Genomic DNA, 25546 nt, shown 5'->3' with positions numbered 1-25546 from the left:
CTCCACCCACTGAGTTGTCTACAGTAAGGGAGATAAGCAAATTTCTATGATGGTGCAGCACAAAAATGAAAGCATTTAGGGAGGACAATAAGTGAATTGCTGTGACCTTTTTTATACAACTGTTGTAATTCTGTCATATGATGACAGAAGAATATTCCTTCATTTGACTACACAACCCACCCTGCATCAAAATGCAGAGTGTGCAACAAGTAAAGTGGTCTGCAGTGGACTTGAACATGAAGACAATTATCTGGCCCAGATCCATATGGCAGAGGTGAAGAAGCAAAGACACAGATTCTTATGGGTGGGGAAAAAAAAAAAAGGAAAAAAGAGTTTAGGGGCATAGTTCCCTAACTTTAGGTGTCTAAGTATCTTAACTTAGTGTATTAACTTCTTTGAGGCAGAGTTTAAAATACCTATAGGCTATGTACTATTACCTCTTTATTTCTTTACCAGACTTTCCTTTCCTTTCCTTGAATAAACATTTTCAGTAAATATCTTGGAAAGATAAGGAGTCCATTTTTCACTTTTGTAATAAGCTGGCCCACTGTTGGAACACCTATGAATTATAATATCATAAAAAGTTTGGAGAAGAATCTCTAACCTTGCATTTTTCCAACTGAGCTTTTAATGTAGCAGGATCAGTTGCTGGTGTGGGTTGTGCTTTCAGCCAGTTTTCTGCAGTAATTGCTGTCTGCTCCAGTTGCTGCAGCTGGGAGTAGAAGTCAATGATGTTATTCTGGTACTCCAGCCATGCCAGTCTCTCACTCAGCAACTGACAGAACTCAATCCAGCGGCTCTTCAGCTGCTCTGAGGCTTGTCTAATGTTGTCAGCATTCAGACCCTCTAAAAAGAAAATAAGAGAAGTTATTTGACACTTAAATAAGTCACAAAGAAAAGAAAAAAGTAAACTAATTTAACAATTCAATATCTGTGTTTGAGAGCTCATAAATCCAGTTAATGATTTATCATCAAATAACAGTTCTGAACATACAGATGTTACACATTAGTGAAGGAAGCATTTTAAAAATATTTTAAGCTGCTGCCAGGGTACTTTTTTTGCTATGGGAATGAATTAAAAAGTGCATTAAAGTACACAAATGGGAAAAAAGCAGAAAGTAGAAATACAATACATAAAGCTAATTAAAACTGCTGTAAGAAATAAGAAAATGCCTGACAGCTGGATTTTAAAAACTATGTCTGGGCTGTAATTAGGTTTTAATGTAGAAGACTATTGGGTTATTTTTTTAACAAAAAGACCAATTTAAATGAATGGGAACTATACTCTGTGGTTATTTTGATGTTTCTTACAATCCAACCCTGAAGTTTTACCTTACATATTATTTTAGAAATATCATGAGCACTGAGGATTAAACATATGATCAGGTCAAACCTCCATGCATCCCATGCGTCCAAAAGTGACTATCAGTAGACATAAAGCAAAGACTGAGAGCCAAGAAACCATAGGTGATACTTCTATATGATTATTTTCAGACAGGGTTTGATTTCTCTGATATAGTTTGCCTATTTCTGTCTATTGTTCATTAATCATGCTTGAATTAAAGTTCATAAAAGAAAACTGACTGTAGTTATTACAGACAAGAAAGTTATTTAGAGCTATTTAAAGGTAAAAGAGCTCTATATAGTCTGTGAAGAAAGTAAGGCAATACATATTAAAGATAAGCAAAGGGGTCTTACAATATAATAATTTATAATTATTCCAAAACTTGAACTCAACCTAAGTTCAAAATAATATTACCTTAAGCATCTCATCTATTTTTCAGAGGAAGTTTAAATGTAGTCCCTAACCTTTTTTACTGGCATGACATGTAATGATACACATAGCAATAGGACTGATATTGATCTCAGAATTAATAAACCTCACAATCCATTGAGCACATTGAGAACATTTTTACTTAGATCATCACTTCGTAATACACCAGTTAGCCAGTAAAACAGAAGCTATGTATTTAACAAAATAATCAAATATAGGGTGTTTTCCTATTTCTTAAAAGGAGTTTAAAAGCAAGTGAGAGAAAAGCCTGTAGTGCTGTACTTCCATTATTTTTGATACGCTGTCAATATGGTTTATCTTGTTTGCAATCTGTACTCCCAATCTGCAGGAAAATTTATCAGAGATAAAAACCAGTAAAGGTCATGTGCAGTTCTTGAAGGTAGGACATTGGGAATGGAGTCCTAATTACAGCTAAATGCCTTAGATTAAAAAAGTACTGGAAATATATTATAATAAAATTTTCTAAGGAATAACTACAATGCATTCTATATGGTAAACTGCACTAAATGATAATCTGGGATCACGTCTGTTGTGGAGCACCACAGTTGTCTGGCAAATCCTACTCTGAATTCAGCTCAGGGCTATTCCATTCAGAGTCGCTTGGAAACAGCCCACTTGGAAACAGACCGCAGCACCTGATAGTGGTTCCCTGGACACACTCTGTTTCTAGGCTGTTGCCCTAGCCAAGCAAATTGTACATGACTTCAAAAAGTACAAGCAAAAATGTAGAAAGATAGGAAGCCCAGTACTACTGGGAGATAATGGCTACTGTGGTGGTTATAGCAACTATACATACACATTATACTCTGGAAACTGGATGGCACAGTTTAAAGTCTGAGCAAGGGAATAAAATGAACTTTGAAGCATAAAGAAGTAAACAGTATTTTGACACATCTTAAAATCCAACAGTGATCTGTTGTGCGTGTGTTTGCATATGGAGATGTTGTATGCATAACTACATTTTCTTAAAGTGTAATGTCTAAGGAACATCTAGCAATATGTGAAGAAGCAGTAAAAACCTGAATGGCACAGCATGTATGAATAGCAACAGTCAAAGATAACCAGTTACATAGATTCTGAATCTTACCTATAGCAAGAACAAACACATATACAGAAGACGAGCCTTTAACTATGCTATATTTCAAGAATTGCTTCTGTCCTGTTGTGACTTTGGTTCTAAAAATGCTGTATACTCATAACAGAGAGCAGGTATCTTTGCTGTTGTGTTCCCTGAACCTCTGAACCTGGAAGACACTGCCTATGGGTTTGGCAGAATAGATATAAAAGGAACACTTTTATTCCTCCTTTCCTCTCTTTTCAGCTGCCACAGTCTCCAAAGTACCCTTAGGCAAGATTATTATTACCAGGGGAAGTGCAGTCATGGATTCTCCTTACATAATAATATTTTCATTATAATATTTCTTCAAGGATTCGGAGGAAACTGTATTTCATATGAAAATCTATATTAATAGGACCCTTTTTTCTTCTTTTCACTCATATGTCCCTCCTAACATAACATTTAAATATGTGAAAATAACTAATATTATTCAAATTTAATTCTTTATTATCCAAACTTTGAGTCTAAATGTGACTCCACAAATGCACAGATGAACAAAGAAATGTTTTTGCTCTACATGTAACTGAAGTGTACAGTACAAAACTGGAGTGTTCAGAGACGTGTTTGGTAAAAGATTGCAGAGGTGCACCTCCATTTGACAGCACAATATCCCAGTGAAAGGAAGACCCATCTGAAAATCTCCATAGGATGCATTTTTCAAACTCCCTTAATGCACAGTCTGATCAGGTAACTCAAAGTTGTCTCTCAGAGTACGTCATTTACAGAAAGATGCAAGAAAATGGCTGTTACTTGCACTTCAAATTGGGCAAATTCATCTAAGTTTTGTCTAACTTTGAAGAAAGCTGGTTCTCCATCTCATTGAAAATGACAAATTAATAACTATTCGAGTAGTTGATGCAATGAGGGCATAATTTTAATGCTTTCATTTGCTCATTAAATTGGTGAAAATCAAGAATCAATAACTCACTTGCATGATAAATACTGATTTCTTCATTATCTTTAGCAACTTTAGCAACCACCAGCTTTCATTCATGATGTTAACATCAGTCCCCTTACTCTGCTTCACTTATGGCAGCGAGACATATCAAAGGCTGACAAGCAGGTGAAGAAACAATATAAAGCCCATTCTCTGGTAAAGCAATATTATTTTAGGAATTACTTCATAATCGTTTCATGTTTCATATTCTAAAAGCTTATGATATAATCAGTGAATAAATATACTGTACCCAGAGGAAACAGATCATTATCTGAAGGGTATCCATTAATTTTATTACCTTGTGTACTGCGCATAACAAATTGTGTCTGAACATTTTTAATTGTGCAGCACCTTACATGCACGTACTTTGGAATTGCCACTTAATATGAAGTATATCTTAAGTGCATTCATCATTTGCTATGATTCAATGATAGAATAATGTAATATTATCTGTGTTTTTATAGCTTTTGACTCCTAAATGTATGAGAAATGGTAACTCACAAGGTAATATATTTCTTCCACAGAACAATGACATTTAACAATTATGTATTTTGTCATAACAAATTCATTTGTATTCACTTTAACGCTGCCTATCAAAATTCTCTGAGAACTCATTTTGATGCCCTATTTGTTTTATTCTAAACTACTATAATTGTCAAGTGTCCACTCAAACTGCTAAACTGCTTCACTCATGCATCAACAGATTTGTTATTCTATTTTAGAACAGAATTTAGAGAAGAAAAACAGAATAGAATTTTTCCTAAAAACACTGTAAGTTTTCATTCATTGCAATCATCAGACCTCTTTAAAAGCATGGACTAAGAGAGGCAGAGCATGGTCCATGGAGAAGATGGATGGTTGGGTCATCCGCCAAAAGCATCAATGATTTCCCCTGTGATGGGAAAAGTCCTTCAAATGCAATATCCAGACACAGTCCTTACAAACCCAAGAATAGCAGCACCGTGTGAGATGGCAGTTCTTTCTTGTGCAAAATACTTTTGCTGACAATAGCTGAAAGCATCTACATATGGCAAGAATAATGCCCTGCGTAAATACGCTTCCTCAGAATATTTTCCTCTATGCTAAGGAACAAATAAATTAAACCCTAAATGAACCAATCCAATTCTTTCCAGAATTTGAATCCTATTTTTTACTTATTCCCTTTCCTTTCACAGTAAAAATAAAAACAAGAAAGTAAATATAAATGATACAACAATGAAATTCAACACGATTCTGAACTCTCTTATAATCAACTAGAGGTCTTAATTTTTTTTATGCTCTTCATCTGTTACATTCAGAAGATTATTTATGAGCAAGAGGAAGCACATCTTTTATATATAAGTAAAGCCAAAGACTTAGTGATAGTATAATTGGAATCTTAAGAGTAATCATTATTAGTTCAAATCTAATCATCACAATAAGTAAAAAATAACACTGCAGTTAAAATTGTCATCACTTGACTTCCCAACTGATCTATGCCTTAAATCTGTTTGCCTTGTGTAGTCTTTTAATTACAGATTACACTACAAATGCACGACAATCATCAGTTGTATCACTGACTGGTTTCCCTGAAGAAAATATCACACGGAATAACAATGGGAGCTTCACCGCTTGTGACTTGTAAATTGTGATAGTTAAAAAAGCTTTTCACTCAAGATAACATAATACATCTTCCCTCCACTAAGTGTTAAACTGTGTATCTCCCACATATCCAAAAAGGCACATTAATTCCAGTTCCTATACATGTTATGGAAAAGAGTTGCAATGTTAGAAGAGGAAGGTATGTAGGCACAGTCAGTCTGCTTTGTTGAACCTTATTTTGGAGATTCAGAAAAACTTTCCTTTGCTATATCCTTTCCTCTTGTTCTTAGTCAATCCAGAAATAAAGAAACAAAGAAACAAACAAAAAACAGAGGTGAGGACTGTATGTCCCAAAATAACTTCCTCAAGCCACACAAAGACTATAGAAACGCAGTTGAATTACTGTGCGAAATATAAATTTGCATAGGTTTATTACAGTCTGAGGTGTGGGTTTAAAGTTGAGTTACGTTTTTTAACATAACTTTTAGTTCAATATCAATTTAGAGATAATCCCATTAATTGCAGTTGTATCAGATCGTAATGATTTGGAAGAAAAGAAAAACAGAAAATTTGTTCTATTTGGAAGTACAAAAGCTGAACGTGGCAGTTAGCCTCCTCTACACTCAAAGCATAATTTTGATCACTAGCAAGATATTCTATTTGCAAATTCTTTGTTAGAAACATCTTACAGTTCTCTTCAACTAATGTTAATTATTTAATTCTACTCTCTGCCACTCCTGTCTGGTGGTGATTATAAAAATATTTAACCATTTCATACACTATTCTTCAAATTGCCTTTGTAGCAAGGGATTAGCTGAAAGTTCCATAAACATTTTAGGCTTCAAGTCCAGAGGAATGGATTATCTTTTCAAAGGAATTGTTTCTTCCCTAAAACCATGACAAAAAAAAGGATCTTCATTCTCACAGCCAACTAACCTGTCATCCTTGCTAGAATATTCTTGCTATCAAGGCTACCACAATATATGGCATGAGACAGAGCTCAGAGGAGTTGACAGGAAACAGATAGTCATGATGGCTTAGCTAGTCTGCCCTGTGCTTGCACCCCAACTGGAAGACACGCTTCCTAAGAAAAGATGTGTTTTGGGAGATATTTGAAATATTAATGTACACATCTAGCCACAGGAGAGATCACAACATCTATAAACCATTAATAAGCACAGACCCATGGGCTGAAGGAGAAAAAAGGAGAACTTTGAGTTAAAACAATATGAGAATATTTAGAATAGAATGTTAATCTCTTGATACCAGACAAGGTAGATAGTACCGTACCAGAAAAGTAATATAGAATGTGTTAGTAAGGTCTACAACTAAAAGCAAAATCAGTCACCAGAAAGTCCTATATAATTTAAAGAAATTGAAGCTGGAGTTCTTGAGGTGCAAGTCTGCATTTGGCCAAAGGAAGAGTGAGGCACTGCTAAATGTGTCCTAGACAGATTCACCCAAAATAACGACCTTGATGTGGCAGCACACAGCTTTCAAATACTGCCTTAAAAGTCCTGTACAAACAGTTCTTCCAGGCAGAAAACATGTCCAAAAAAAATTGACAGAATTTTTAATATCAGCAGCCATGGAAAACTGCCCAAATAATTTCAAAGAGGGTGCAAATGTGACCAGACTCCCTTCAGCGTATTCAATGAGCCTAAGAAGGGAACCCTTGCAATGGTTCTTACAATAATTATAATTAAGTATGCCCCACACATTAAATATGGTAACTTTTAAAATATTACACCTTCATACTTAAGCAAGATAACCTTAGGATTCCATCAAATTTGTTTAGCTTGGCCAGTTAGTACCTCAAAGTCAAAGCATTTCATTTTCAGCAATTACATCCTTGGTTCTTTGTTATAACAATTTAATATAAAATATATGTTCTGAAGCTCGGTGAATTCAACACCTATATTTCTGGTAATCATATCAGTATGACAGATGTTAGCCTGTGTTTAGTATTTTATCTGAAAACTAGATTTTCTTTAATATCAAGGACAATAGCATGACTTACAATTTTATTTCCATCTAACTTTCTTTGGCTTTTCTTTTTCCCTTAAATATACCTATAAGTTCAAAAGAAAAAACTTACAACTAATTATCTTTTTTTAAGAGTTGTATAAGCTTTGACATTTATTATCTCTGAAAAGCCAAATGCCAAAAATCTCTTCCAAAACCCAATAATATCTTATATTTTCTATGATACAGAACATTACAGCAATATGTATATTACAAAACATACATTGTATAAGTCCGAAAGCACTTTTTCCAAACTGTTCAGCGTAATGCCTTCAGAGCTTTCTAACTCAGATGAGTTAATGTACCTTCCAAAGCATACCATACCCAGAAAATAAGATTACAACTTAAGTCTCTGAGCAGAACAGATTGTTAATACACAGATCATTACTGTGAGCATGTTTTACACACTTTTCCTTTCATGGTACTAAAGTGGTAAGATTTTTTTCTCTTTTCTAATGAACAGATTTAACATTCAGAAATAATAAAAGAAATATAAGGTAATAATACTTTACTGTTCAATTTAGACAGTATTTGCTAATATAATTCTTGGGATAAATATGAACCTGTGCATTTATCAAATCCCTAAGAAGATTATCTAATGCAACTCCCATGTAATTACCATTCACCATCTGTTCCACCAGGGCCTCAGCTGATCTGCTGGCATCTTGCAGTTTTCTGTACTTCTCAGGCTTTTCTCGCTGGATGGCCTGCAGCATGACAGGAAAGGTGAGTATTTCAACAGAGAGATTTTGAAGAAGTAATTAATCTCAGGGATGTTTTCTGATTTTGGGAGACCATTTAACCTGTCATATTGCCCTGCCAGCCTCCCGACTTGCAATGAAAGCAGCAAGTACCAGATGCCATCGGGAAGAGAGTCAGTCATAAAGTCAAATACATTAACTGAGAATCAGAACACAACAGAGTTGACAAATGATACACGTCAGTATTTTACCAATAAACAAAAGACATACAAATTAAGAGTTATTCAAAGCCCAATATTTCAGAATAAAAATATATGTTCAACAGAAATTCCTTGTGGAGGAATAGATTTGCTCATTTCTGATGTGGCTTCTAATGGTAACAGGAAGAACTGAGCGTGTTAGCCAATTCACAGGGTTTCATAACACACTACAGCATTGAACCCATATACCATTTGATTGCTTACTTTACCCTTTTGATGGCACCCCCCCGTGAAATGTATATTAAAATAGATATGTAATATGATATATATGAACATATATAGCAGACATCCATATATGAACTACTAAGTAAGAATGAGAACTGCAGAATTAACACAGGCTTCCAGTTATATATTATAGCTGATACTCTCAATTGACTTTTCTGTACTCAAAAATTTCTCACGCATGTTCAGGAGAACACTCAGGCTAGCTGGTAATGGCTGGTAAAGGCTAGTTGCTAAAGTTTCAAGACAAAATAGGAATCTAAGTTTTGCATTTCATTTTGGGTTAGTAACAATACAGATGAAAAGTAATAGAATTTTAGATCTTACAGCCCCTCAATGCTGTCTCATAATTGACATCATGAAGTCGTTCCATTGATTTTAAACTAATTTAGTTGTAGAATTTAGGTGTAACTTAGCAGCTCTGAATGAGAAGCCCAGTGAAGAGACATAGGGCCACAGGCAAGTCTGTTTCCAAAAATACAATAGCCTATATACCTCCCAGAGATCCTGACCAACACAGCCTCCCATAAATCAGGGTCCCTCACTTTATTGCAGCAGAATCACACATACAAAAGGATATACCACTGCAAATCTTACATGACGTGTATGGGAAGATAACACGCAACCCTGGCTATGGCTTCTCAGTCTTGCTCACCCCACTACGCTTCCTGATCACGTTGTTTATTTCCACAGCAAAGGTGTATTCTGTGTGACTTGACTCTTCAGATGAAAAGGCTCCTTGCAACTGGAAAGAAACCTCAAGTAGGTTTCTTAGGTGTCTAAAGCATTTAGTAGAATAATCCTACATACATTTGAAAATGTTATTTTTCAAATAGATTGCCATGCTTAGGAGGAAGTAATATAAACGCCTTTGAATAAAGTCTCTTTAATTAACTTTTAAAGTATGATGCTTAAACTATATTTATTTTCATAAGCAGCAGCTCCCTGGAAGACATTCCTAGGTGAGGAGACACTCAGAACTTTAAAGGGAGATTTTCAGTTGAATTCACACATTTCCACAGCCAACTTATAGCTGCTATTCCTTTGTGTATGCAGAAATTATTAAACAGCAGGCTTTCTAACAATATGCCAAAGCTTCTATCAAACACTTTCAATAATACAATTCTGAATTAATAAAATATATAGAGATGATATTTAGAGAAGAATTAAGGATAGAAATATTTTGATTTTTATAAACATATCTTTAATATGTACCTAAATTATCAATGAAAAATGATGAAATTTAATCCCAATGAGTTAAAGACTGTATTGATTATTTATAGTTTCTGTAGGTCAATATAATCTTCTACAATTCCACTGCACAATTTACATATTTTCTAAATTTTTAAAAAAAGTATTAGTTCCAGCAGAGTTCTAAAATTTCTTATAGATTCTTAATTAATACTACTCTGTTTATAATACCAGCTAAAATTAGCATGAGTCTAACTACAGAGAACTCAAAGGAATCATAAAGACACTAAAATATACTGAAAATAATTTTACTCCGTCTGTAATGCCAGATGTATAATTATAACGAGTGCAACTGTAGTGAGCACAAATGAATCATTAAAAAAAACCCTAAAATAAACTAAAAGTTAGCTTTTTGAAATATAAAAATGATATGACATCGAAGCCTGTGGCAGTGAAACCTGCACTATCCAGTAATCCACTGTCCAGAAAAATGTGGATAAATGCCCACCTCTCTCCTGAAAGATTAAAGTTTCCAGGTCATGATAGAAAATATAAAGACTATATGTGAAGCACTTAAAAATAAACAGAAAAATTTGGTATATATCAAACTTCCTGTCAATTACTTTTCTTAATTTATTTTCATGCAATTTGCATATCTAATAAAAATGAAGGTCTCACACTGGTTGCAGGAAGACATATGCTTACACGCAGAAAGCACAATGCTAACCAAAAGAGAACACACATACATGTATGGTCCTCATACAAAGACAAATTGCCTGATCTGGGGAGAAAGGAGGAAATTCACCCTAGTTACTTCATTGTACTAATCACACAGTCCAGTTACTCTGTACACACTGCCATTGCCTGTCAAACCTGCAAACTGTGTCTTGGATTTTTAAGCCCCTCTGAAGAAGGATTTCCATAAGCACATGTAAAGTGCCTAGAAACGGAGTAGGAATCCTGTAACACCTCTTATCTCTCTCTTTGGCTCTGTTTTGTTCATTTTTTTCCTTTACTGAAAGGGATAACACTGTAGATTCAGGTTCATTTGTGACACAAGTAGGCTGGGTTAAGTTTGAAGAGGTTTGTGAAGTTTTGAAATCAACACCTTTTTGATGAAAAGTTGTGGTAGCTGCAAAGTCACATAAAAATATTTCTAAATATATAACTTTGCTTTTTTCTGCTCTCTTTGTTTTCTATAAAAGAGATTTTTCAGAAATACGCTAATATAAGAATAAAAGCTTACCTTTACAGGCTTTCATCCAGTCAGGGATTAATTATCTTTTGGACTATTTTGCAACTGGTAATGCAAATGTATAACAGTCTAGTTTTAACTGATTGAATAAGATTAAAAATTCATCTTTAGCTAAATACCAGCAGAAGGTGAAGAGGCTACTTTCACAATGCGAAGAATTTTATTTGACCCCAATAATTTAGTTGGCAGTTAATAACTTCTTAACCTAGAAAACACTGATGGTCCGATGAATCCGGATGTTATTCATATCAAATCAACATCCTACTTTGAGAGCTCTGTGGAAGGATGTATGGTAGTAGTACTCCCTGACCTCCTCTGACTCTGACCAATTACTCCCAGAGGCAGGAGATGGCAATGCTATCGTCACTGGCTCTGACAGTGATTCAGCTTTCAAATATCCAGGCCCAGCAAACCATGTCTGAAAAAGGTCACTAAAACAAAATGAACAAACGAGAATGGGGCTTTTGAGAATGCCAAGAGAACAAATTTAATTGTGTAGGATATCTGACATTTTCCCTTACATCTGTTCCTTATGTGTTTACCTTTGGTTCTGAATTTCCAGGTGCTTATTCTTGGCTAGCCAAAACTCCTTCCAAGAACTTTTCTTCCCACTTTATTGATGTGAAGTCTCAAACCTGACTCATTGTTACGCAGGATTTTGTATATAGAAAGTTTTAATTCTTTGCACCTGAACCTTCATACATTTGAACTTGCAGTATTGAAAGTTTATTACAGCTTAAGAAAAACAAAAAAAGGCCTGAGTCTTTGTTAGGTCTGTTTTTAATAAAATATATGTACTAACTGGAAAACGTTAACTGTGTGATGCAGTGTAACCATGTTTATGGCATTACTGTTTGGATGACTTCCTTATTTAGGAGTACTATGGTTCCTCAGTGAAACTTCTATACTTACGGCATCTGGTCTCTCTGGCCAGGTAAGGCAAATATCTCTCTTTTGTTGCAGGGAAAGGCTATAAGTATTTCTGCTTCTACCCACACATAGGAATGCACCTTTTGTGCATGTTTAATGTATTCACTCTATGCGATACATCTGCCAAAGGCTAATTTCCTGCCAGTATCTGAAGAGCAGCTGGCTTAGCAAACACAGTCAGTGCATTTCATACAGCCTGCTCTTGGCTCCGTCTCCCCCAGGCCTCCTCTGAGCTGGGATGAGAACATGGTTTTGAATTTGATGAATCATCAATGATGGCAAAAGAGCTTTCCTAGTGGCTGTTGTTTCTGAAGTCTGCATCCCTCTACCATACCAGCAGATGCACTTCCACTGTATCATATTGAAGTGACCCCTCATCCAAGAAAAATGATGAGTAGGAGCAAGCCGCCACAACAAGAAAAAAAATCATCCAGGTAGCAACCTGTCCTCAAAAGAACAGCAGAAAAGAAAGTCATTAGGAAAAGACCCTGAGGCACAGCACCTAACATGGTAGGCGATAAATGCTAGGTCTGACATCAGCAAAGCACAGGTGTTCTGTGCTACACCTATATATATTTTTTTTCGTATAGGGAGAAAGCTAAATGGTAGCCAGTGAGGGCAAGATGGGACTTCTGCATGCATGTGTACGTGGTCACATGCATGCATGTATAGGTACAGCAGTGGGCTATGACTATGTATGTCAGTACAATACATTTTTTTTCAGTTATCACTAACATATGCTTCCCTTTTTGGTATTTTGTCTTTTTTTTAATGTGTCTTCTACAACTTTACTAAAGTTTATAATATATTAAAACCCACACTATCTTATTTTCTGTTGATTTGAGGATCATTTTGAGGGAATTAGTAATGAAAAGTGTTAACAAGCAACAATGAAATGGCTCAAATCAATGAACCGGACAGTACTTTCTGCTTTGGCTACTAGATTTATGCATGGAGACAGAGACCAGACCATGAAAAGTCAAGTCAGGACAAGCTTTAAAACCTAACATTTTAAAAACCTGGGCATTTTTGCTTTTTTGAAAAGCATATACAAAGGCTTATTCACCAAAAAACTATTCAACACAGAATCCATGTAGTACTTGTCAAGTGCCATCTTTCAGAGTTCTCTCTATCAAATTAATACATGTAATCAGAATGTATTCTCCCTTAAAACCTCTAGAAACTTCTAAATATAACTTGATTTTCTCAATAAAATGTTCATTTTAAAAGCAGTGGTACTCTGTGAAATCAAAACCAGTCTTGGTCTTCAAAAATATTTTCAATGTTAGTGAAGGACACATGTTCATTTCTCTTATTTCTATTTAGAGTTACTGGTTTGTCTCAGACCCCTCCTGATACAAAGCCGATCCTTTTTCTGCACTGTTTTTTAGTAAAGAACCTGGAAATTGGTTTCTCAACCATCCAGTTATTCAATTTCCAAGGAGGTAAAAGGAATATCTTAAATATCTCCTGCTATCTGCAGTGTCTTGCATTCAAAGTTACAATGCCCATGCACTGGTCAAATTCCACACTACTTTCACTCCCTCTCTCTTCCTCCAGTATCATGTATGTTTTCATCAGCCTAAGTAATACCTGAACAAATATGTTAGGTAGTGGCCTCCCAGCCCCAATGTTCTTCCTCAGCACCAACAAAGGCAAGGCAAGAGCTGCTGGGAATTGCAGCTGGGACCAGAGGAGGGTCTGTGGTTCACCTACCTCCACCCCTTTACTTGCAGCGATCACCACCTCCGCGGAAGCAAAGAAAAGAAAGGAGGAGGAAGGTGAACCATGGCTCCTGGACCCTTTAATGCTTTTACAAAGTCTTAGAAACGGACAATATGAGGTGGAACATCATACTGGTTAGGGAAACCTGACAGTTCAGACGTCCAGCATAATATGCAGGTCGACACAAGCTAATTTGCCATCCTTGAAATTATTATGTTCCTCAAAATGGGAATATTTGAAGGGGAGACAGGAGCATTTTCTTCTTTTTATTATTCCTCTTTGTTTCTTTTTTAATTTTACCTACAATGAAGACTGAAGAACTGAGAAAATTAACTATATCTACTTATGTATTTGATGAATCTCATTAACCCACTAATGAAGCATTTGAACCCATCAAATATTCTGTGTATTTTTGATCCATTTTGCATATTGCATATTTATACAAACGCACAAATATTTCACATAACATGAAGTGGTGTCATGAACTAAATTCAGGATATTACATTCTAATGGATACTTACTAGCAGAAATATTATGACATTAACTACTAAATTGAAATTATTGCAAGAAAAATATTATTTAATGTAAGTAAACTTACAGTCACAAAATTCAGTGCTCCTCAATCTTATCAAAGCTGATTTATGATGGACAAGCAGACAGTGAGAAAAAACAGCAGTAAAACTATCTTCAGTACAGTAACTTTGTTCCATCTGCTTGTGTTCTAGGAGTATGTACCACCATGTATCTTAACAAAGTTTCATTATATACAATGATACTGTAAGAGCTAATTATAAAAAACCCTTCCCTTTCTCTTACTCAGAAAAGACAGGCATTTTTGCATCTATCTACAAAAATTAAACATGGAAGAAAATTTGTGATAGTTTAGTTTTCAAGGGCTAAATTCAGAGTTTGTGAAACATATACACAAACATGGCTACCCCTTAAGCAGTGCAGAAACATTCACTTTGCCAAAGTAGAAAAGAACCATTTTTGGTTCAGGCTTGGTACTACAATAGAGTAAAACAAACAAAAATATGTGGAGACTGGTGATTTTCATATCTATTTTACAACACTGAAAAAATAATTAGATACATATTTCCTTTAGCATAAACTACAAGATTACACTTTTCACGTTCTTTAATTTATGCATGTGTAGTGTCAAATTAAGCTGTTAGCACAGAATTATGGTGCATATTTCAGAAGTAATGTATAGGCTTTGAGTCAACTTTACCAAAGACCTTCAAGAATCTAGAATATCTTAATTAAATATGAGTATGCATGAATAAAAAAAAAAAATCTCTGTACTCAGACAGCCTGTGTAGCAATTTTGGTACCAAAATCTAAAATTTACAGAAATAGTGAGCACTTCTAAATATCTCGTCCATATGGACAATCAATGCTCGCCAGTCTACATTTGCATTCATTTAAACTTGGACTTTGAAAGCACTTTGACAAGTTAATACAAAATAACAGGCATATATATGAATACTGTCTCCTACATTGACTCTTTCTCTGAGATCTGAGAGATTGCCTTCCTTTCGATATATTGCAAACTCAGGACTCTGAAGCACTGCTTCTGAGCGGGTCATCCAGCTATGGAGCTCTGTTGTATCCGAGTCAAACCTAAGAGACAGAGGAGTGCAATAAGACATTTCTTTTCCACAAAATTTCTGAAGATAGCATTGACAGTAAACAAGTTTAACTGGTTGCTTAAACAAGTGAATAAGCAGCAATTTAAAGCCCCCATATTTCATTAGGTACCTTATAAAACTATTAACTCTAAAATTTGGAAATACAGATATACTACTTCATTTTTAAGACCATGATTTGACAGTTGAACAGGTGCAAGAGTTTTCACAATGAGGATTCTAATCTTACAAGCTGATGTTTTTGGAAGACATGAAACAAGTTGTTCTCACAGTGAAGAAAGTATATCACAAGTCCTGTTGGCTCAGCTGAGGATGTAAGGCCTATCTGGCTCACCATATGCAGCTTTCATACCTGTAAGATTTTAGTCCTAGCTTGTGCTGATGATATTATTAAGGGTATTCAAGCAGGAAATTTAACCATTAGACAAGAGTCTCTTCAAACTGACTCACATTTGTTGTAGAATGTAATTACTAATCAACAGCAGATTACAATTTTCCTGCAGCGAAAACTTTAGAAACTGCAAATGAAGATTTCCATTTTTCTGCATACAGCTTTTAACTAGTTTTTAACTGTACAGCCTTTTTACTTACAGTCTGTATTGTCTCATCAACTCCTTTAAAACGTATCTTAATTTTTGTTACACATTCAGAAGACAGCAGGTCAAAATGAAGGTTACCATATGCAGATATTTAAATTGTTGATGTGTAGAAAAATCAAACTGTGATTCCGTATCTAATGTAGTTTTTAAAACAAGAGTCTTGAGAGATATTTTTTGCTCAGCTGTTCTAAACTACATTCTCGATTGCATTTCTTTATTGCACTATATGTTCTTATATTTATATCTAATTTATAGCTCATTTGACTTTTGCAGGAATACCATGCAAGAAATTGAACAGAAAGACGTAGAAAAAAAGAATCAGCTTTATCTTTCAATTTGTTTGTAAATATAGCTTGTATCATTCACATAAATTGAAAATCTGCTAAAAAAAAGAACTTGAATGACAATTATATCTTTGGAGGAATTAATTCTTTTATAACAATACACTCCATATATATAAAAAATAAAATACAAGGATGTACGGTAAAATCAGGTGCTACAGAAATCTACGTATACAGAAATGAAAACTGAATACAAGTAAGAGTTCCATGTTTGATCTAGTACTTATGCCTTCCTTTTTTTCCTTTTCCACTGTGATCTTTATGACTCCATTTAACAACATGGTGTGAAAGGCTGAGTAATAAATAATGAAAGCAGAAGAAAGAAGAATCACATACTATCTTAATCCCAGCTCAATATTCAAATTATAAACACTTTGGAATAATGTTGATAAAGCAATTCCCAATGATACTATTTGAACACTCATTGAAGGAGATAAAAAATGATTGTGAAGTAATGAAAGGTGCAGAAATCTTCATTTTATAAAGAATTACAACTTCAGAGGTGGAAGACAAAAGAAAATTCCCAGATGGTTCAGGCAATCTCTGTGCTGGTACCAGATTCTAATCCCTGAAATCGAACTGCACTGCTGGTTAAGAGCTTCCTACCTCAGCTTTTTTTCTGATCCTGTGTGACGTTAAATCAACTGTAATTCTTGAAGTATGTTATCCTCTATTCTGCATATTTAATTAATGTTCTCATGAAATTGAATTAATTGAGGATTCCTGAGCTACAGGGAAGCCCCCAAATCCAGTGCATACTTTTTTCCAAAAAACCCCACAGTATTAATGCTGTACTGCCCTCTCTTTAACAGAAGTATCTGGTTCGGCCCTTGTCAGCAACACAGGCACATTGAGAAAAAAGGGAACCTGGTTTAACAGTCAAGACAGAATTTGATCAGCCTATAGGTTCTCAAATATATGGGACTCCACCGTCTCCGCCTTTGGCTCTTCAAACTCAGTAAACACTGTACAAACCAGCCCCCAAAATTAGCAGCCCAGGTTAGGGAAAGTGTTGCCACTCCCTGTTGCCAACACGCTCTCCATTCCCCGCTCTCTTCATGGTCAGCAACCATATAGGCGAAGTACACAGGAAAGTAATGACCATTTCTTTCACCTTACTTAAATCTATAGATAAAGCTGGCTGTCTCGCTGCAGTTAGCTCTTGTGGCAGCTAGGATGTTTTATATCACTGGCACAAAGCAGCAGTAAACTGAAGACCACAGACCACCAGACATCTGATAACAACGAAGATGAGTTTACCAGTCCCTTAGTACCAAAATCCCTTGACTGCAGGCAAATTGTATTACTTCTAGTGTTCGCTCCATTCTCAAGCTGCAGATAAAGTAGGGTCACAGAGACGAACTCTCTGAAGAATAGCCTGGTATTAGCCTGGTATAGGATGGAAACTGACAGAGCAAAATATTTACCAGTGATCAGTTCTTCGTTTCTTAAACAAAAAGTCTAGGCCCCTGCTTCTGCAACATTCTCCCTGGAAGAGGAATAGGAGAATTTGGGACAGTTCTGATAGTACAACAAAATAACCAGGAACACATCCCATGGCCCAGAGACTCATCGAATGGTGGTATGTATGAGCCACAGCAGACAGCATCTTGACAGAGCTGATCTCGGATAACAGATTGCTCTGTCACTTGCAGTTGCTGCTGGAGATAAATGTAACTCCACAAACAAAGCCTCCTGCCCAAAAAAGTGCTATAAAGAGGGGGGAGAAAAAGACTAAAAGACATTAAAGTTAATTCTAAGTAGCTTTTTGCAGCACATAAATATCCTTAACATAAAGATATTTTTCAATTACCTTGGAAAAAAATTATTCTCTCTCTTATGATCAGCTTGTATAAAACCAGGAAATACAGGTAGAATACAGCATTTAATCATTCCGCTATGATGACTGGACCTTTCCTTTCTGAGCACAGCTGCAGTTACAAACTATATTAACTCTAGATTGATATCAAAGGATCAATACAATCTTTAAATCTCCTAAGTACAACTATACTTTTGACATAAAAAAGTAATGCAATATTACCTTTCTAACCCAATAAAGTTTAGTGCATGTAGAATTTGTTAAAATAAATCTATGGAAGACACTAAAACCAAATCACTTGAGACAATTACTCTGAATAATTACCTTACTTTAATGTGCACGTTAGCTTGCTCCCCACCTAAAAATTCAATCTGCAGCAGAGGATTTATTCTTTATGCAGCACTCATGGTTTGGTTTTCCAATTAGTCTTTCCTTCTGCTATTCCACAAGAGAGATACTATCTTTTACTGCTCTCACTGCCCTCTCTCTACAGGCCAGCACATGTCAGCTGAGTTCAAATCCAGTCTCTTTTTACTCCAGAGCATGTTTGAAAAACCATCTTCACATTTTTAATCCATGTCATTCAAATTTTAATGGAGTTCTCCCACAAATTGATTTTCTGGATCATACTAAGCCATACGCCTACTTCAGATACCCATTCAAAAATCTTGCTGAGATCACCACATGCACTTGTTAAAAAGTGATTCCTTGTTCTAGCTTTCCCTTCCTTTTCTGTATTAAATACAAGATAAACCTCACCTTAAAGGCATTCACAACTTAGTTGCTTTTTTTTTTTTCTCTTTCTGTGCATGGAATTTTTAACCCAAATAGCCAGCAGAGTATGATACTCAAGTCCTACTACAAGCCCACCATCTGATCAAATACCTCTGGAAACGACTAAGTAACAGGAAAAGCTAATTTGTTTATATTTCACAATAAAGCCAAACGCAATTCTTATTAATAATCAAAGGGCTGACTGACTATAAACATTCCATCTTCTTAATATACCTTATAAAGGCCTATTGTGGTTCTCACAGCCAAGTTCATCTAGCCAATGGTATATTTTAAACTCGTAATCTTGCCTTTTTTTTACACACTCCCACAGTAAGATGGTGACAGTGAAGTAATGTGCATGCACTGCCTTTCCATATATTTATACAAAAAATATGAATGCTGTACAAGTTCACATAGGAACACAAGTTGTGAAGTTCCCTGCTGTGATGTGAATTTAAGCTTGAAATTATTATTGTGTTACTGCTACCATGACTAGGCAGTGGTTTCAAGACTTCATTCTTTCAAGAGATAGAAACTGCCTTAAAATTTCCTTTGCTCATTTGTTTTTTCCTTCCCTCCCCCCCAAAAAACACACCAAGCATGTCACCACTGTGTATCTTGAGCAGACATAAGACCATTTGCCTACCCATTGAGCTGGAAGGGAATGATACAACTGTGAACCACATTACTGAATTACTGCTTTTCCATGGCTGGACTGAAATGCCCAGTTTACCCACGGTATTCAACAGTTTGTAGCTCTTCGTTGCCTATATCATGTTAAAGAACAACTTTGCAGTATATGCCTATTGGCAGAATTATTTTGTGATGAACTAATTCCCTGCTGTCTGTCTTCCTTCTCTATATTTGTAACTGATGAGCCGTTAGTTGGAAAATAGTCTTGTTTTTATCTCCTATTTCAACAGTTTATTTGTCCTAATAAATGTCTTTCCTTTCTTATTTTTTTAGTTCAGTACTCAAATATTTTTATTTCCTTTCTGAATGATATTCTGGATCTCCTTCTACACTTGCATTGCTATTCAGTTTAGCCTCATCAGCAGTATGACCAGCACATTTCTGTAATGCACACCAAGCCATCAGAGAAAATACTAGAGTGAACCCAAGTGTCAATCTCCTTCAGAAACTTCACTAGTATCATCTTATTAGTTTTAGTTCTCCTTCTTTACCCAGGTCTTCATCTTACCACTGGTAAGATGAACTGTACCTTTCCCAGCCTGAGCAGTAATTCCTGAACTGTAACATGAAATGCTTTGTAGAAATTCTGACAGATCCATCACATTTCTCATATGTAAGAAAATAACTTTTGGCTAAGGCAAATTAAAATCTAGAGTTTGTTGTAGAGTATGTTCATTAACACCATTTGCCTTCAGCAAACAGCCAGTGGCTAGAGACACAAAGCAGTTTTAAATCCAGTCAGCATGCCTTCCAGTGAGTGCCAGCTGGTACCACTCCTATAACATAGGAGGTAGTTTCAGACATTAAATGTGAGGAAGAATATTCATTCTCAGTGTATTTGTTACTATGCCATTTCTCACCTCACAAGGGTTAAAAACAAATGAGCACTGAGAAGTTATAAAGTGTCCATGTTTACAGACCTCAACATACCCATACCTCTTCTTACACTCTAAATGAAAATGTTTATAAATAATTCATCCTGTATACAACAGAAGACTATCCTTTTGTGTCTCAGTCACCTTTTCCTTTCCTCTGGCACTGGCTACGCAGATACAACACTGAAACCAAGGACAACCAGGAAAAATGAAGACATGGTCATCTTATTTTTAGATTTGCTCAGTAACATTAGATAACAATACAAGACCAAAAGCTGCATTTCAGTAAGAGGATAAGGGCCAGTCAGCCCAATGGAGCTGCTATAGAAGTGCTAAACAATCAGCATTTAGTTCTAACTAATGTAATTCATAGGACACCAAAGGGCTCTTTGAAACAACTGCTATCAAAAAATCACTTGGAATAGTTATTATAATTTTTCTTTGACATATTTTTCTACAAAAATCCAAACTTTTCTAAATAATGAAGCATTAGAATCCCAAATACAATAATTTTCAAAGAAATGAAGACCACTTTTTTCCAAATATTAACACTTGTTAAATGAAAAAAAAAACCAACCACTAGATGGAGCAACTATCCTATTTTAACATGCCTTTCTCTTCAAAGGGCATAAAGTCTCTTTCAAATCTGAAATTAACATTATATCCATAGTAATGTTATGGCAAATAGACTTTCCTTGGAGACATTAAGAAGCATGTACAAAGTTATTTACTAAATTGCAAAGAAAGGTATCTTTGGACATTACTCAATAACATTAATATTACAAATATGCTTAAATTTAAGCAGCTCTAACTTGTTTGCTGTTTAATAACCTACCATGAACAGAGTAATTTTCAGATTTTTCTATGCTACACAACTGACCTGTTTTTCCAAAATTTTTTTTTTCCCCAGAATACCATGAAAATGAAAATGTTACCTTGCAATCCTTTCTACTGTTTACAGCTTTTTAAACCTTAAAACTTCAGCTGTGTTGCATTTACCTTTACTCCTAATGCCTAATACATACTTTCAAGACCTTTATTTACAGCTCCAAATATTTTTCCCTTCTCAGTTTCAAATTAACTTCTTTGGGAAAAAGGAGCTTTCCTATGACCATTAACAGAACTTAACACATGCCTGATTTTTTCTGACATTTAGAAGCATTACTTTTGAGATAGTTTTAGATTTTTTGATGTGGTGAAGGGGGAAGAAAGAAAAAAGCAATCTGTTACTTATCTCTGTTTTCCGTGACTTATGTGAAAAAGTTGGTTTAGGAGGCAAGAAAAAATCAACTACTTCTTTTCCATGTATTTACACCACAGTGAAATGGGGCAATGGAAATGTGACATTCACTCCCTCCATATGCTACCCCAGAGAGGAGGTAGAGTCACCATCCCTGGAGGTATTTAAAAGACATGTAGATGTGGCACTTCAGGGCATGGTTTAAGACACGTGGTGGTGTTGGGTTGATTGTTGGACTTGATGATCCTAGAGGTCTATTCCAACCTTAACGATTCTATGATTCTGTTGGTCTACAAGTCAAATTGCTTCTCTCAGTTACCTCAGTATAAATGGAGACTCTCATACTTTTAATCTTTCCAAAGCACTTAGAAATGTAAAAATAAAAAGCATTCTTAAAAGCTTGATGCTTCTATCTTACCCATCCATTTTTTCTCCTCAGCTAAGTAGCTGCAGACCATACTCTTACACAGTCCACTAAGACAATATTCACAAGTAGCCAAACTCTCTTCCTCCTTGAAACTAAGCACCTAGCAATTCACACTGCAGGTGCAGTGCATCTTTAAGACATCCTCTAGTCTTTCTAAAACATTTAGATCACTGGAAAGCAAATCTGGAGCACAAATCTTTCCAAACATATGCCAATGGAGCCTGATGCATTTATTTCAGGCATGCTCTTTTACAGCAAAAATGCTGACTAAAGCTTGAGAACAGCTGAAAGAAGCTGGTGAAACCTGGAAGCATTATTCACCACCTCAGAAAATCCCCAGCCTCCAATGTGCCTTTCCCCAGCGGCCCCAAAAGTACCAGACAAGAGCACGCAGTGCGTTGTTACCACGACTGCAGAAAGCAGCCAACGCAATCTGGTTATGCACCTTCAGAAGCTTCTGGCAAGCATTCAGTAATTGCTGGGTTTTTTAATCAAACGAAAACTAAGCAGTGAGGAATCATCAACTCTTAGTTATTAAATGCTCATGGAAAATTTTGACCATAAACACACACATGTACAATATGGAATGATGTAGGAGAGGTAGGTTGAGAACCCTCATTCCCTTAGCTTATTTCAAAAACCAAAAGGTATGCAGTACTATGGCTTTGTTTGTCCGTGGGTGTAGGTACAACTAAATATACACAAAAAAATCCTAAATGATCCTGCAGCCAACAATGGACACAGAAAATAACTGACTGTCTGTTTGGGAATACAACCATGAGGTTCACCCAGAAAGAAAGCATGGATGAAAAGTTGTCTAGTCACCAATGCACCTAGACATTTTAGATGAGAACCCAAATTTTAAGATGAGTTTTCTTCTCCCACTGTTATGCTTATATTCAGTACAAATTTATTCAAATTTAGACAAAAACATACTGTCAAATGTATCAGTTTCTAAGACTGCATTTTTATGTCTTAATAAAAGCAGGCATAATAACCATTATTCCAAACTGAACCTCCTTCCCCAAAGTTTCCTTTCAAAGTTTTTCTCTGAAGCTGCTTATTGACTGGTCCTCCCACTCCAGAACACCTGTTTGGACTTCCTAAACAGGAAAGGTACGTAGCCTTTCTTTGGCTGTTCAGTTAAAAATGCCAAAAAAAAGAAAAATTAAAAGGGAAAACATTGCCTTCAGATAATATAACCATCATTCATCCTGCTGCTAAGCTCTGGAGATTTCTGACATCGTTTACTTTGCACATTACTATATTACAGGTCCACTCACAGGTATTCAGTGAATAGTCATGCTGCACTAGTTCTCATATAACGGTATGATTGCCACGTTAAAACAGCTCTAGTAACTCCAGCACACAGAACAATATTGCAGGTAGTTAGACCATACTGAAGTGTATTAAACAATGAAATCCCTTCTCCCTGCTACTTCTTCTGGCCAGAATTCAGCTTCCTTTCTTACCACATTAAAAAAATCTGTTCTGTGCTGCAGTGAAAAGGACTTTGATTTTAAGTACATGCAAGAAATCACAACTTATTCCATTATCTAAAGGCATCCTAGACAAAGATTGAGAACTAGAGATTGTTCCAAGGTTCATATCTTGATTCTTAACCAAAAATTAAGCAGAACTTGTATGGTGAATGAACATCTTTTAGATAACAAAATATAAATCAAAACCCATCAAACCCCACTATGCAATGGTAAAAAACATTAACATTGTTAATTTGGTAGAAGGTCTGCCAATAATATATCTGCAAGCAATCATAGTCTCGAATTTGATAATGTATCCTATTTTCTGGGAGTTACTGAAAAACACCTAAAAGACAATGCAGTCATTGGTCCCTGCCAGCACGGGTTCATGTGGCGAAAGTGCTGCTAAACGACTTTAATTGCTTTCTATGACAAGGTCACCCACCTAGTTGATCAAGGAAAGCCAGTTGATGTGACCTTTTTGGATTTCAGTAAAGCTTTTGATACTGTCTCTCACAGTATTCTCCTGGACAAACTGTCCAGCACACAGCTGGACAAACGCATAATGCAGTGGGTGAGCAATTGGCTGATGGGTCAGGCTCAAAGGGTCATAATAAATGGGGTTACATCGGGCTGGCGGCCAGTCACTAGTGGGGATCCACAGGGATCCATCTTGGGGCTGGTACTCTTTAATGTCTTCCTTAAAGTGTCTTCATCCAAATGTCTTCATCCAAAGTGACTTGGATGCAGGACTGGAAGGAATACTAATTAAGTTTTCTGATGACACAAATTCGGGAGGAGCTGTTGACATGCTCAAGGGCAGAGAGGCCCTACAGAGGGATCTAGACAGACTGGAGAGCTGGGCAATCACCAATCATATGAAGTTTAACAGGGGCAAGTGTTGGATTTTGCACCTTGGGCACAGTAACCCTGGATATACATACAGAGTGGGGAACGAGAGGCTGGAGAGCAGGTCCGTGAGAGGAATCTGAGGGTTCTGGTTGATGGCAAGTTGAACATAAGCCAACAACGTGCCCTGGAAGCCAAGGGCCAACCATGCCCTGGGGTGCATCAAGCCCTGCATTACAGCCAGTCGAGGGAGGTGAATGTCCCACTCTGCTCTGCGCTGGTGTGGCCTCACCTCGAGTGCTGTGTACAATTTTGGGTGCCACAGTACATTAAGGTTATAAAGCTACTAGAGAGTGTCCGGAGGAGGGCCACGAAGTTGGTGAAGGGTTTAGAGGGAAGCCATATGAAAGGTAGCTACAGTCACTTGGTTTGTTCAGCCTGGAGAAGAGGAGACTGAGGGCAGACCTCATCGCGGTCTGCAGCTTCCTCACAAGGGGAGGAGGAGGGGCAGGTGCTGATCTCTTCTCTCTGGTGACCGATGACAGGACCCAAGGGAATGGCAGGAAGATGTGCCAGGGGAGGTTTAGGTTGGATCTTAGGAAAAGGTTCTTGTCCCAGAGGGTGGTGGAGCACTGGAACAGGCTCCCCAGGGAGGCAGTCATGGCACCAAACCTAATGACATTCAGGAAGTACTTGGACAATGCCCTCAGACACACAGTGTGAATTTTGGTGTTGTTTTGTGCAGGGACAGTGTAAGGGACTAGAAACTTGTCTCAACATTGTTGGCAGGACAGTTTTAACCACCACGGCAACCAAGCTGGACAGTTTAAACACCGAAACCTCATCACCATCGCAACCAGGACAGTTTGACCTAACAGGAACACATGTGTATCCTGTTGCCTCGGAGCACATAGCCCTAGTCCTCTGCGCATGTGCCTGGGCCAAGGCTAGACTGACAACATATGAGGGGCTCAGACCCTCTAGGCCCTCTAGTGATGGTACTGGGCATGCGTCCCCATCGCTGAATGGTAGGTGTGGGTATGAAAAACAGTTCTGAGAA

General features: G+C 36.5%; 1 protein-coding gene across 8 annotated transcripts in view; it reads right to left on the bottom strand.

Moving 5' to 3' along the window:
- The window catches only part of DMD (dystrophin), a 1139896-nt gene that overhangs the window by 752426 nt on the left and 361924 nt on the right, over nt 1-25546 (bottom strand). For all 8 annotated transcript variants that reach the window (XM_064473561.1, XM_064473589.1, XM_064473531.1 and 5 more), the window contains exons 17-19: nt 15239-15362; nt 8075-8162; nt 605-846 (exon numbers count right to left, since the gene is read on the bottom strand). In XM_064473561.1, the coding sequence (XP_064329631.1) occupies nt 605-846; nt 8075-8162; nt 15239-15362 (454 nt within the window). The remainder of the gene's footprint in view (nt 1-604; nt 847-8074; nt 8163-15238; nt 15363-25546) is intronic.

Source organism: Phalacrocorax carbo, chromosome 1, assembly GCF_963921805.1.
Source record: "Phalacrocorax carbo chromosome 1, bPhaCar2.1, whole genome shotgun sequence".
NCBI classification, from domain to species: Eukaryota; Metazoa; Chordata; class Aves; order Suliformes; family Phalacrocoracidae; genus Phalacrocorax; species Phalacrocorax carbo.
This window is presented reverse-complemented; position numbering and strand designations above follow the sequence as displayed.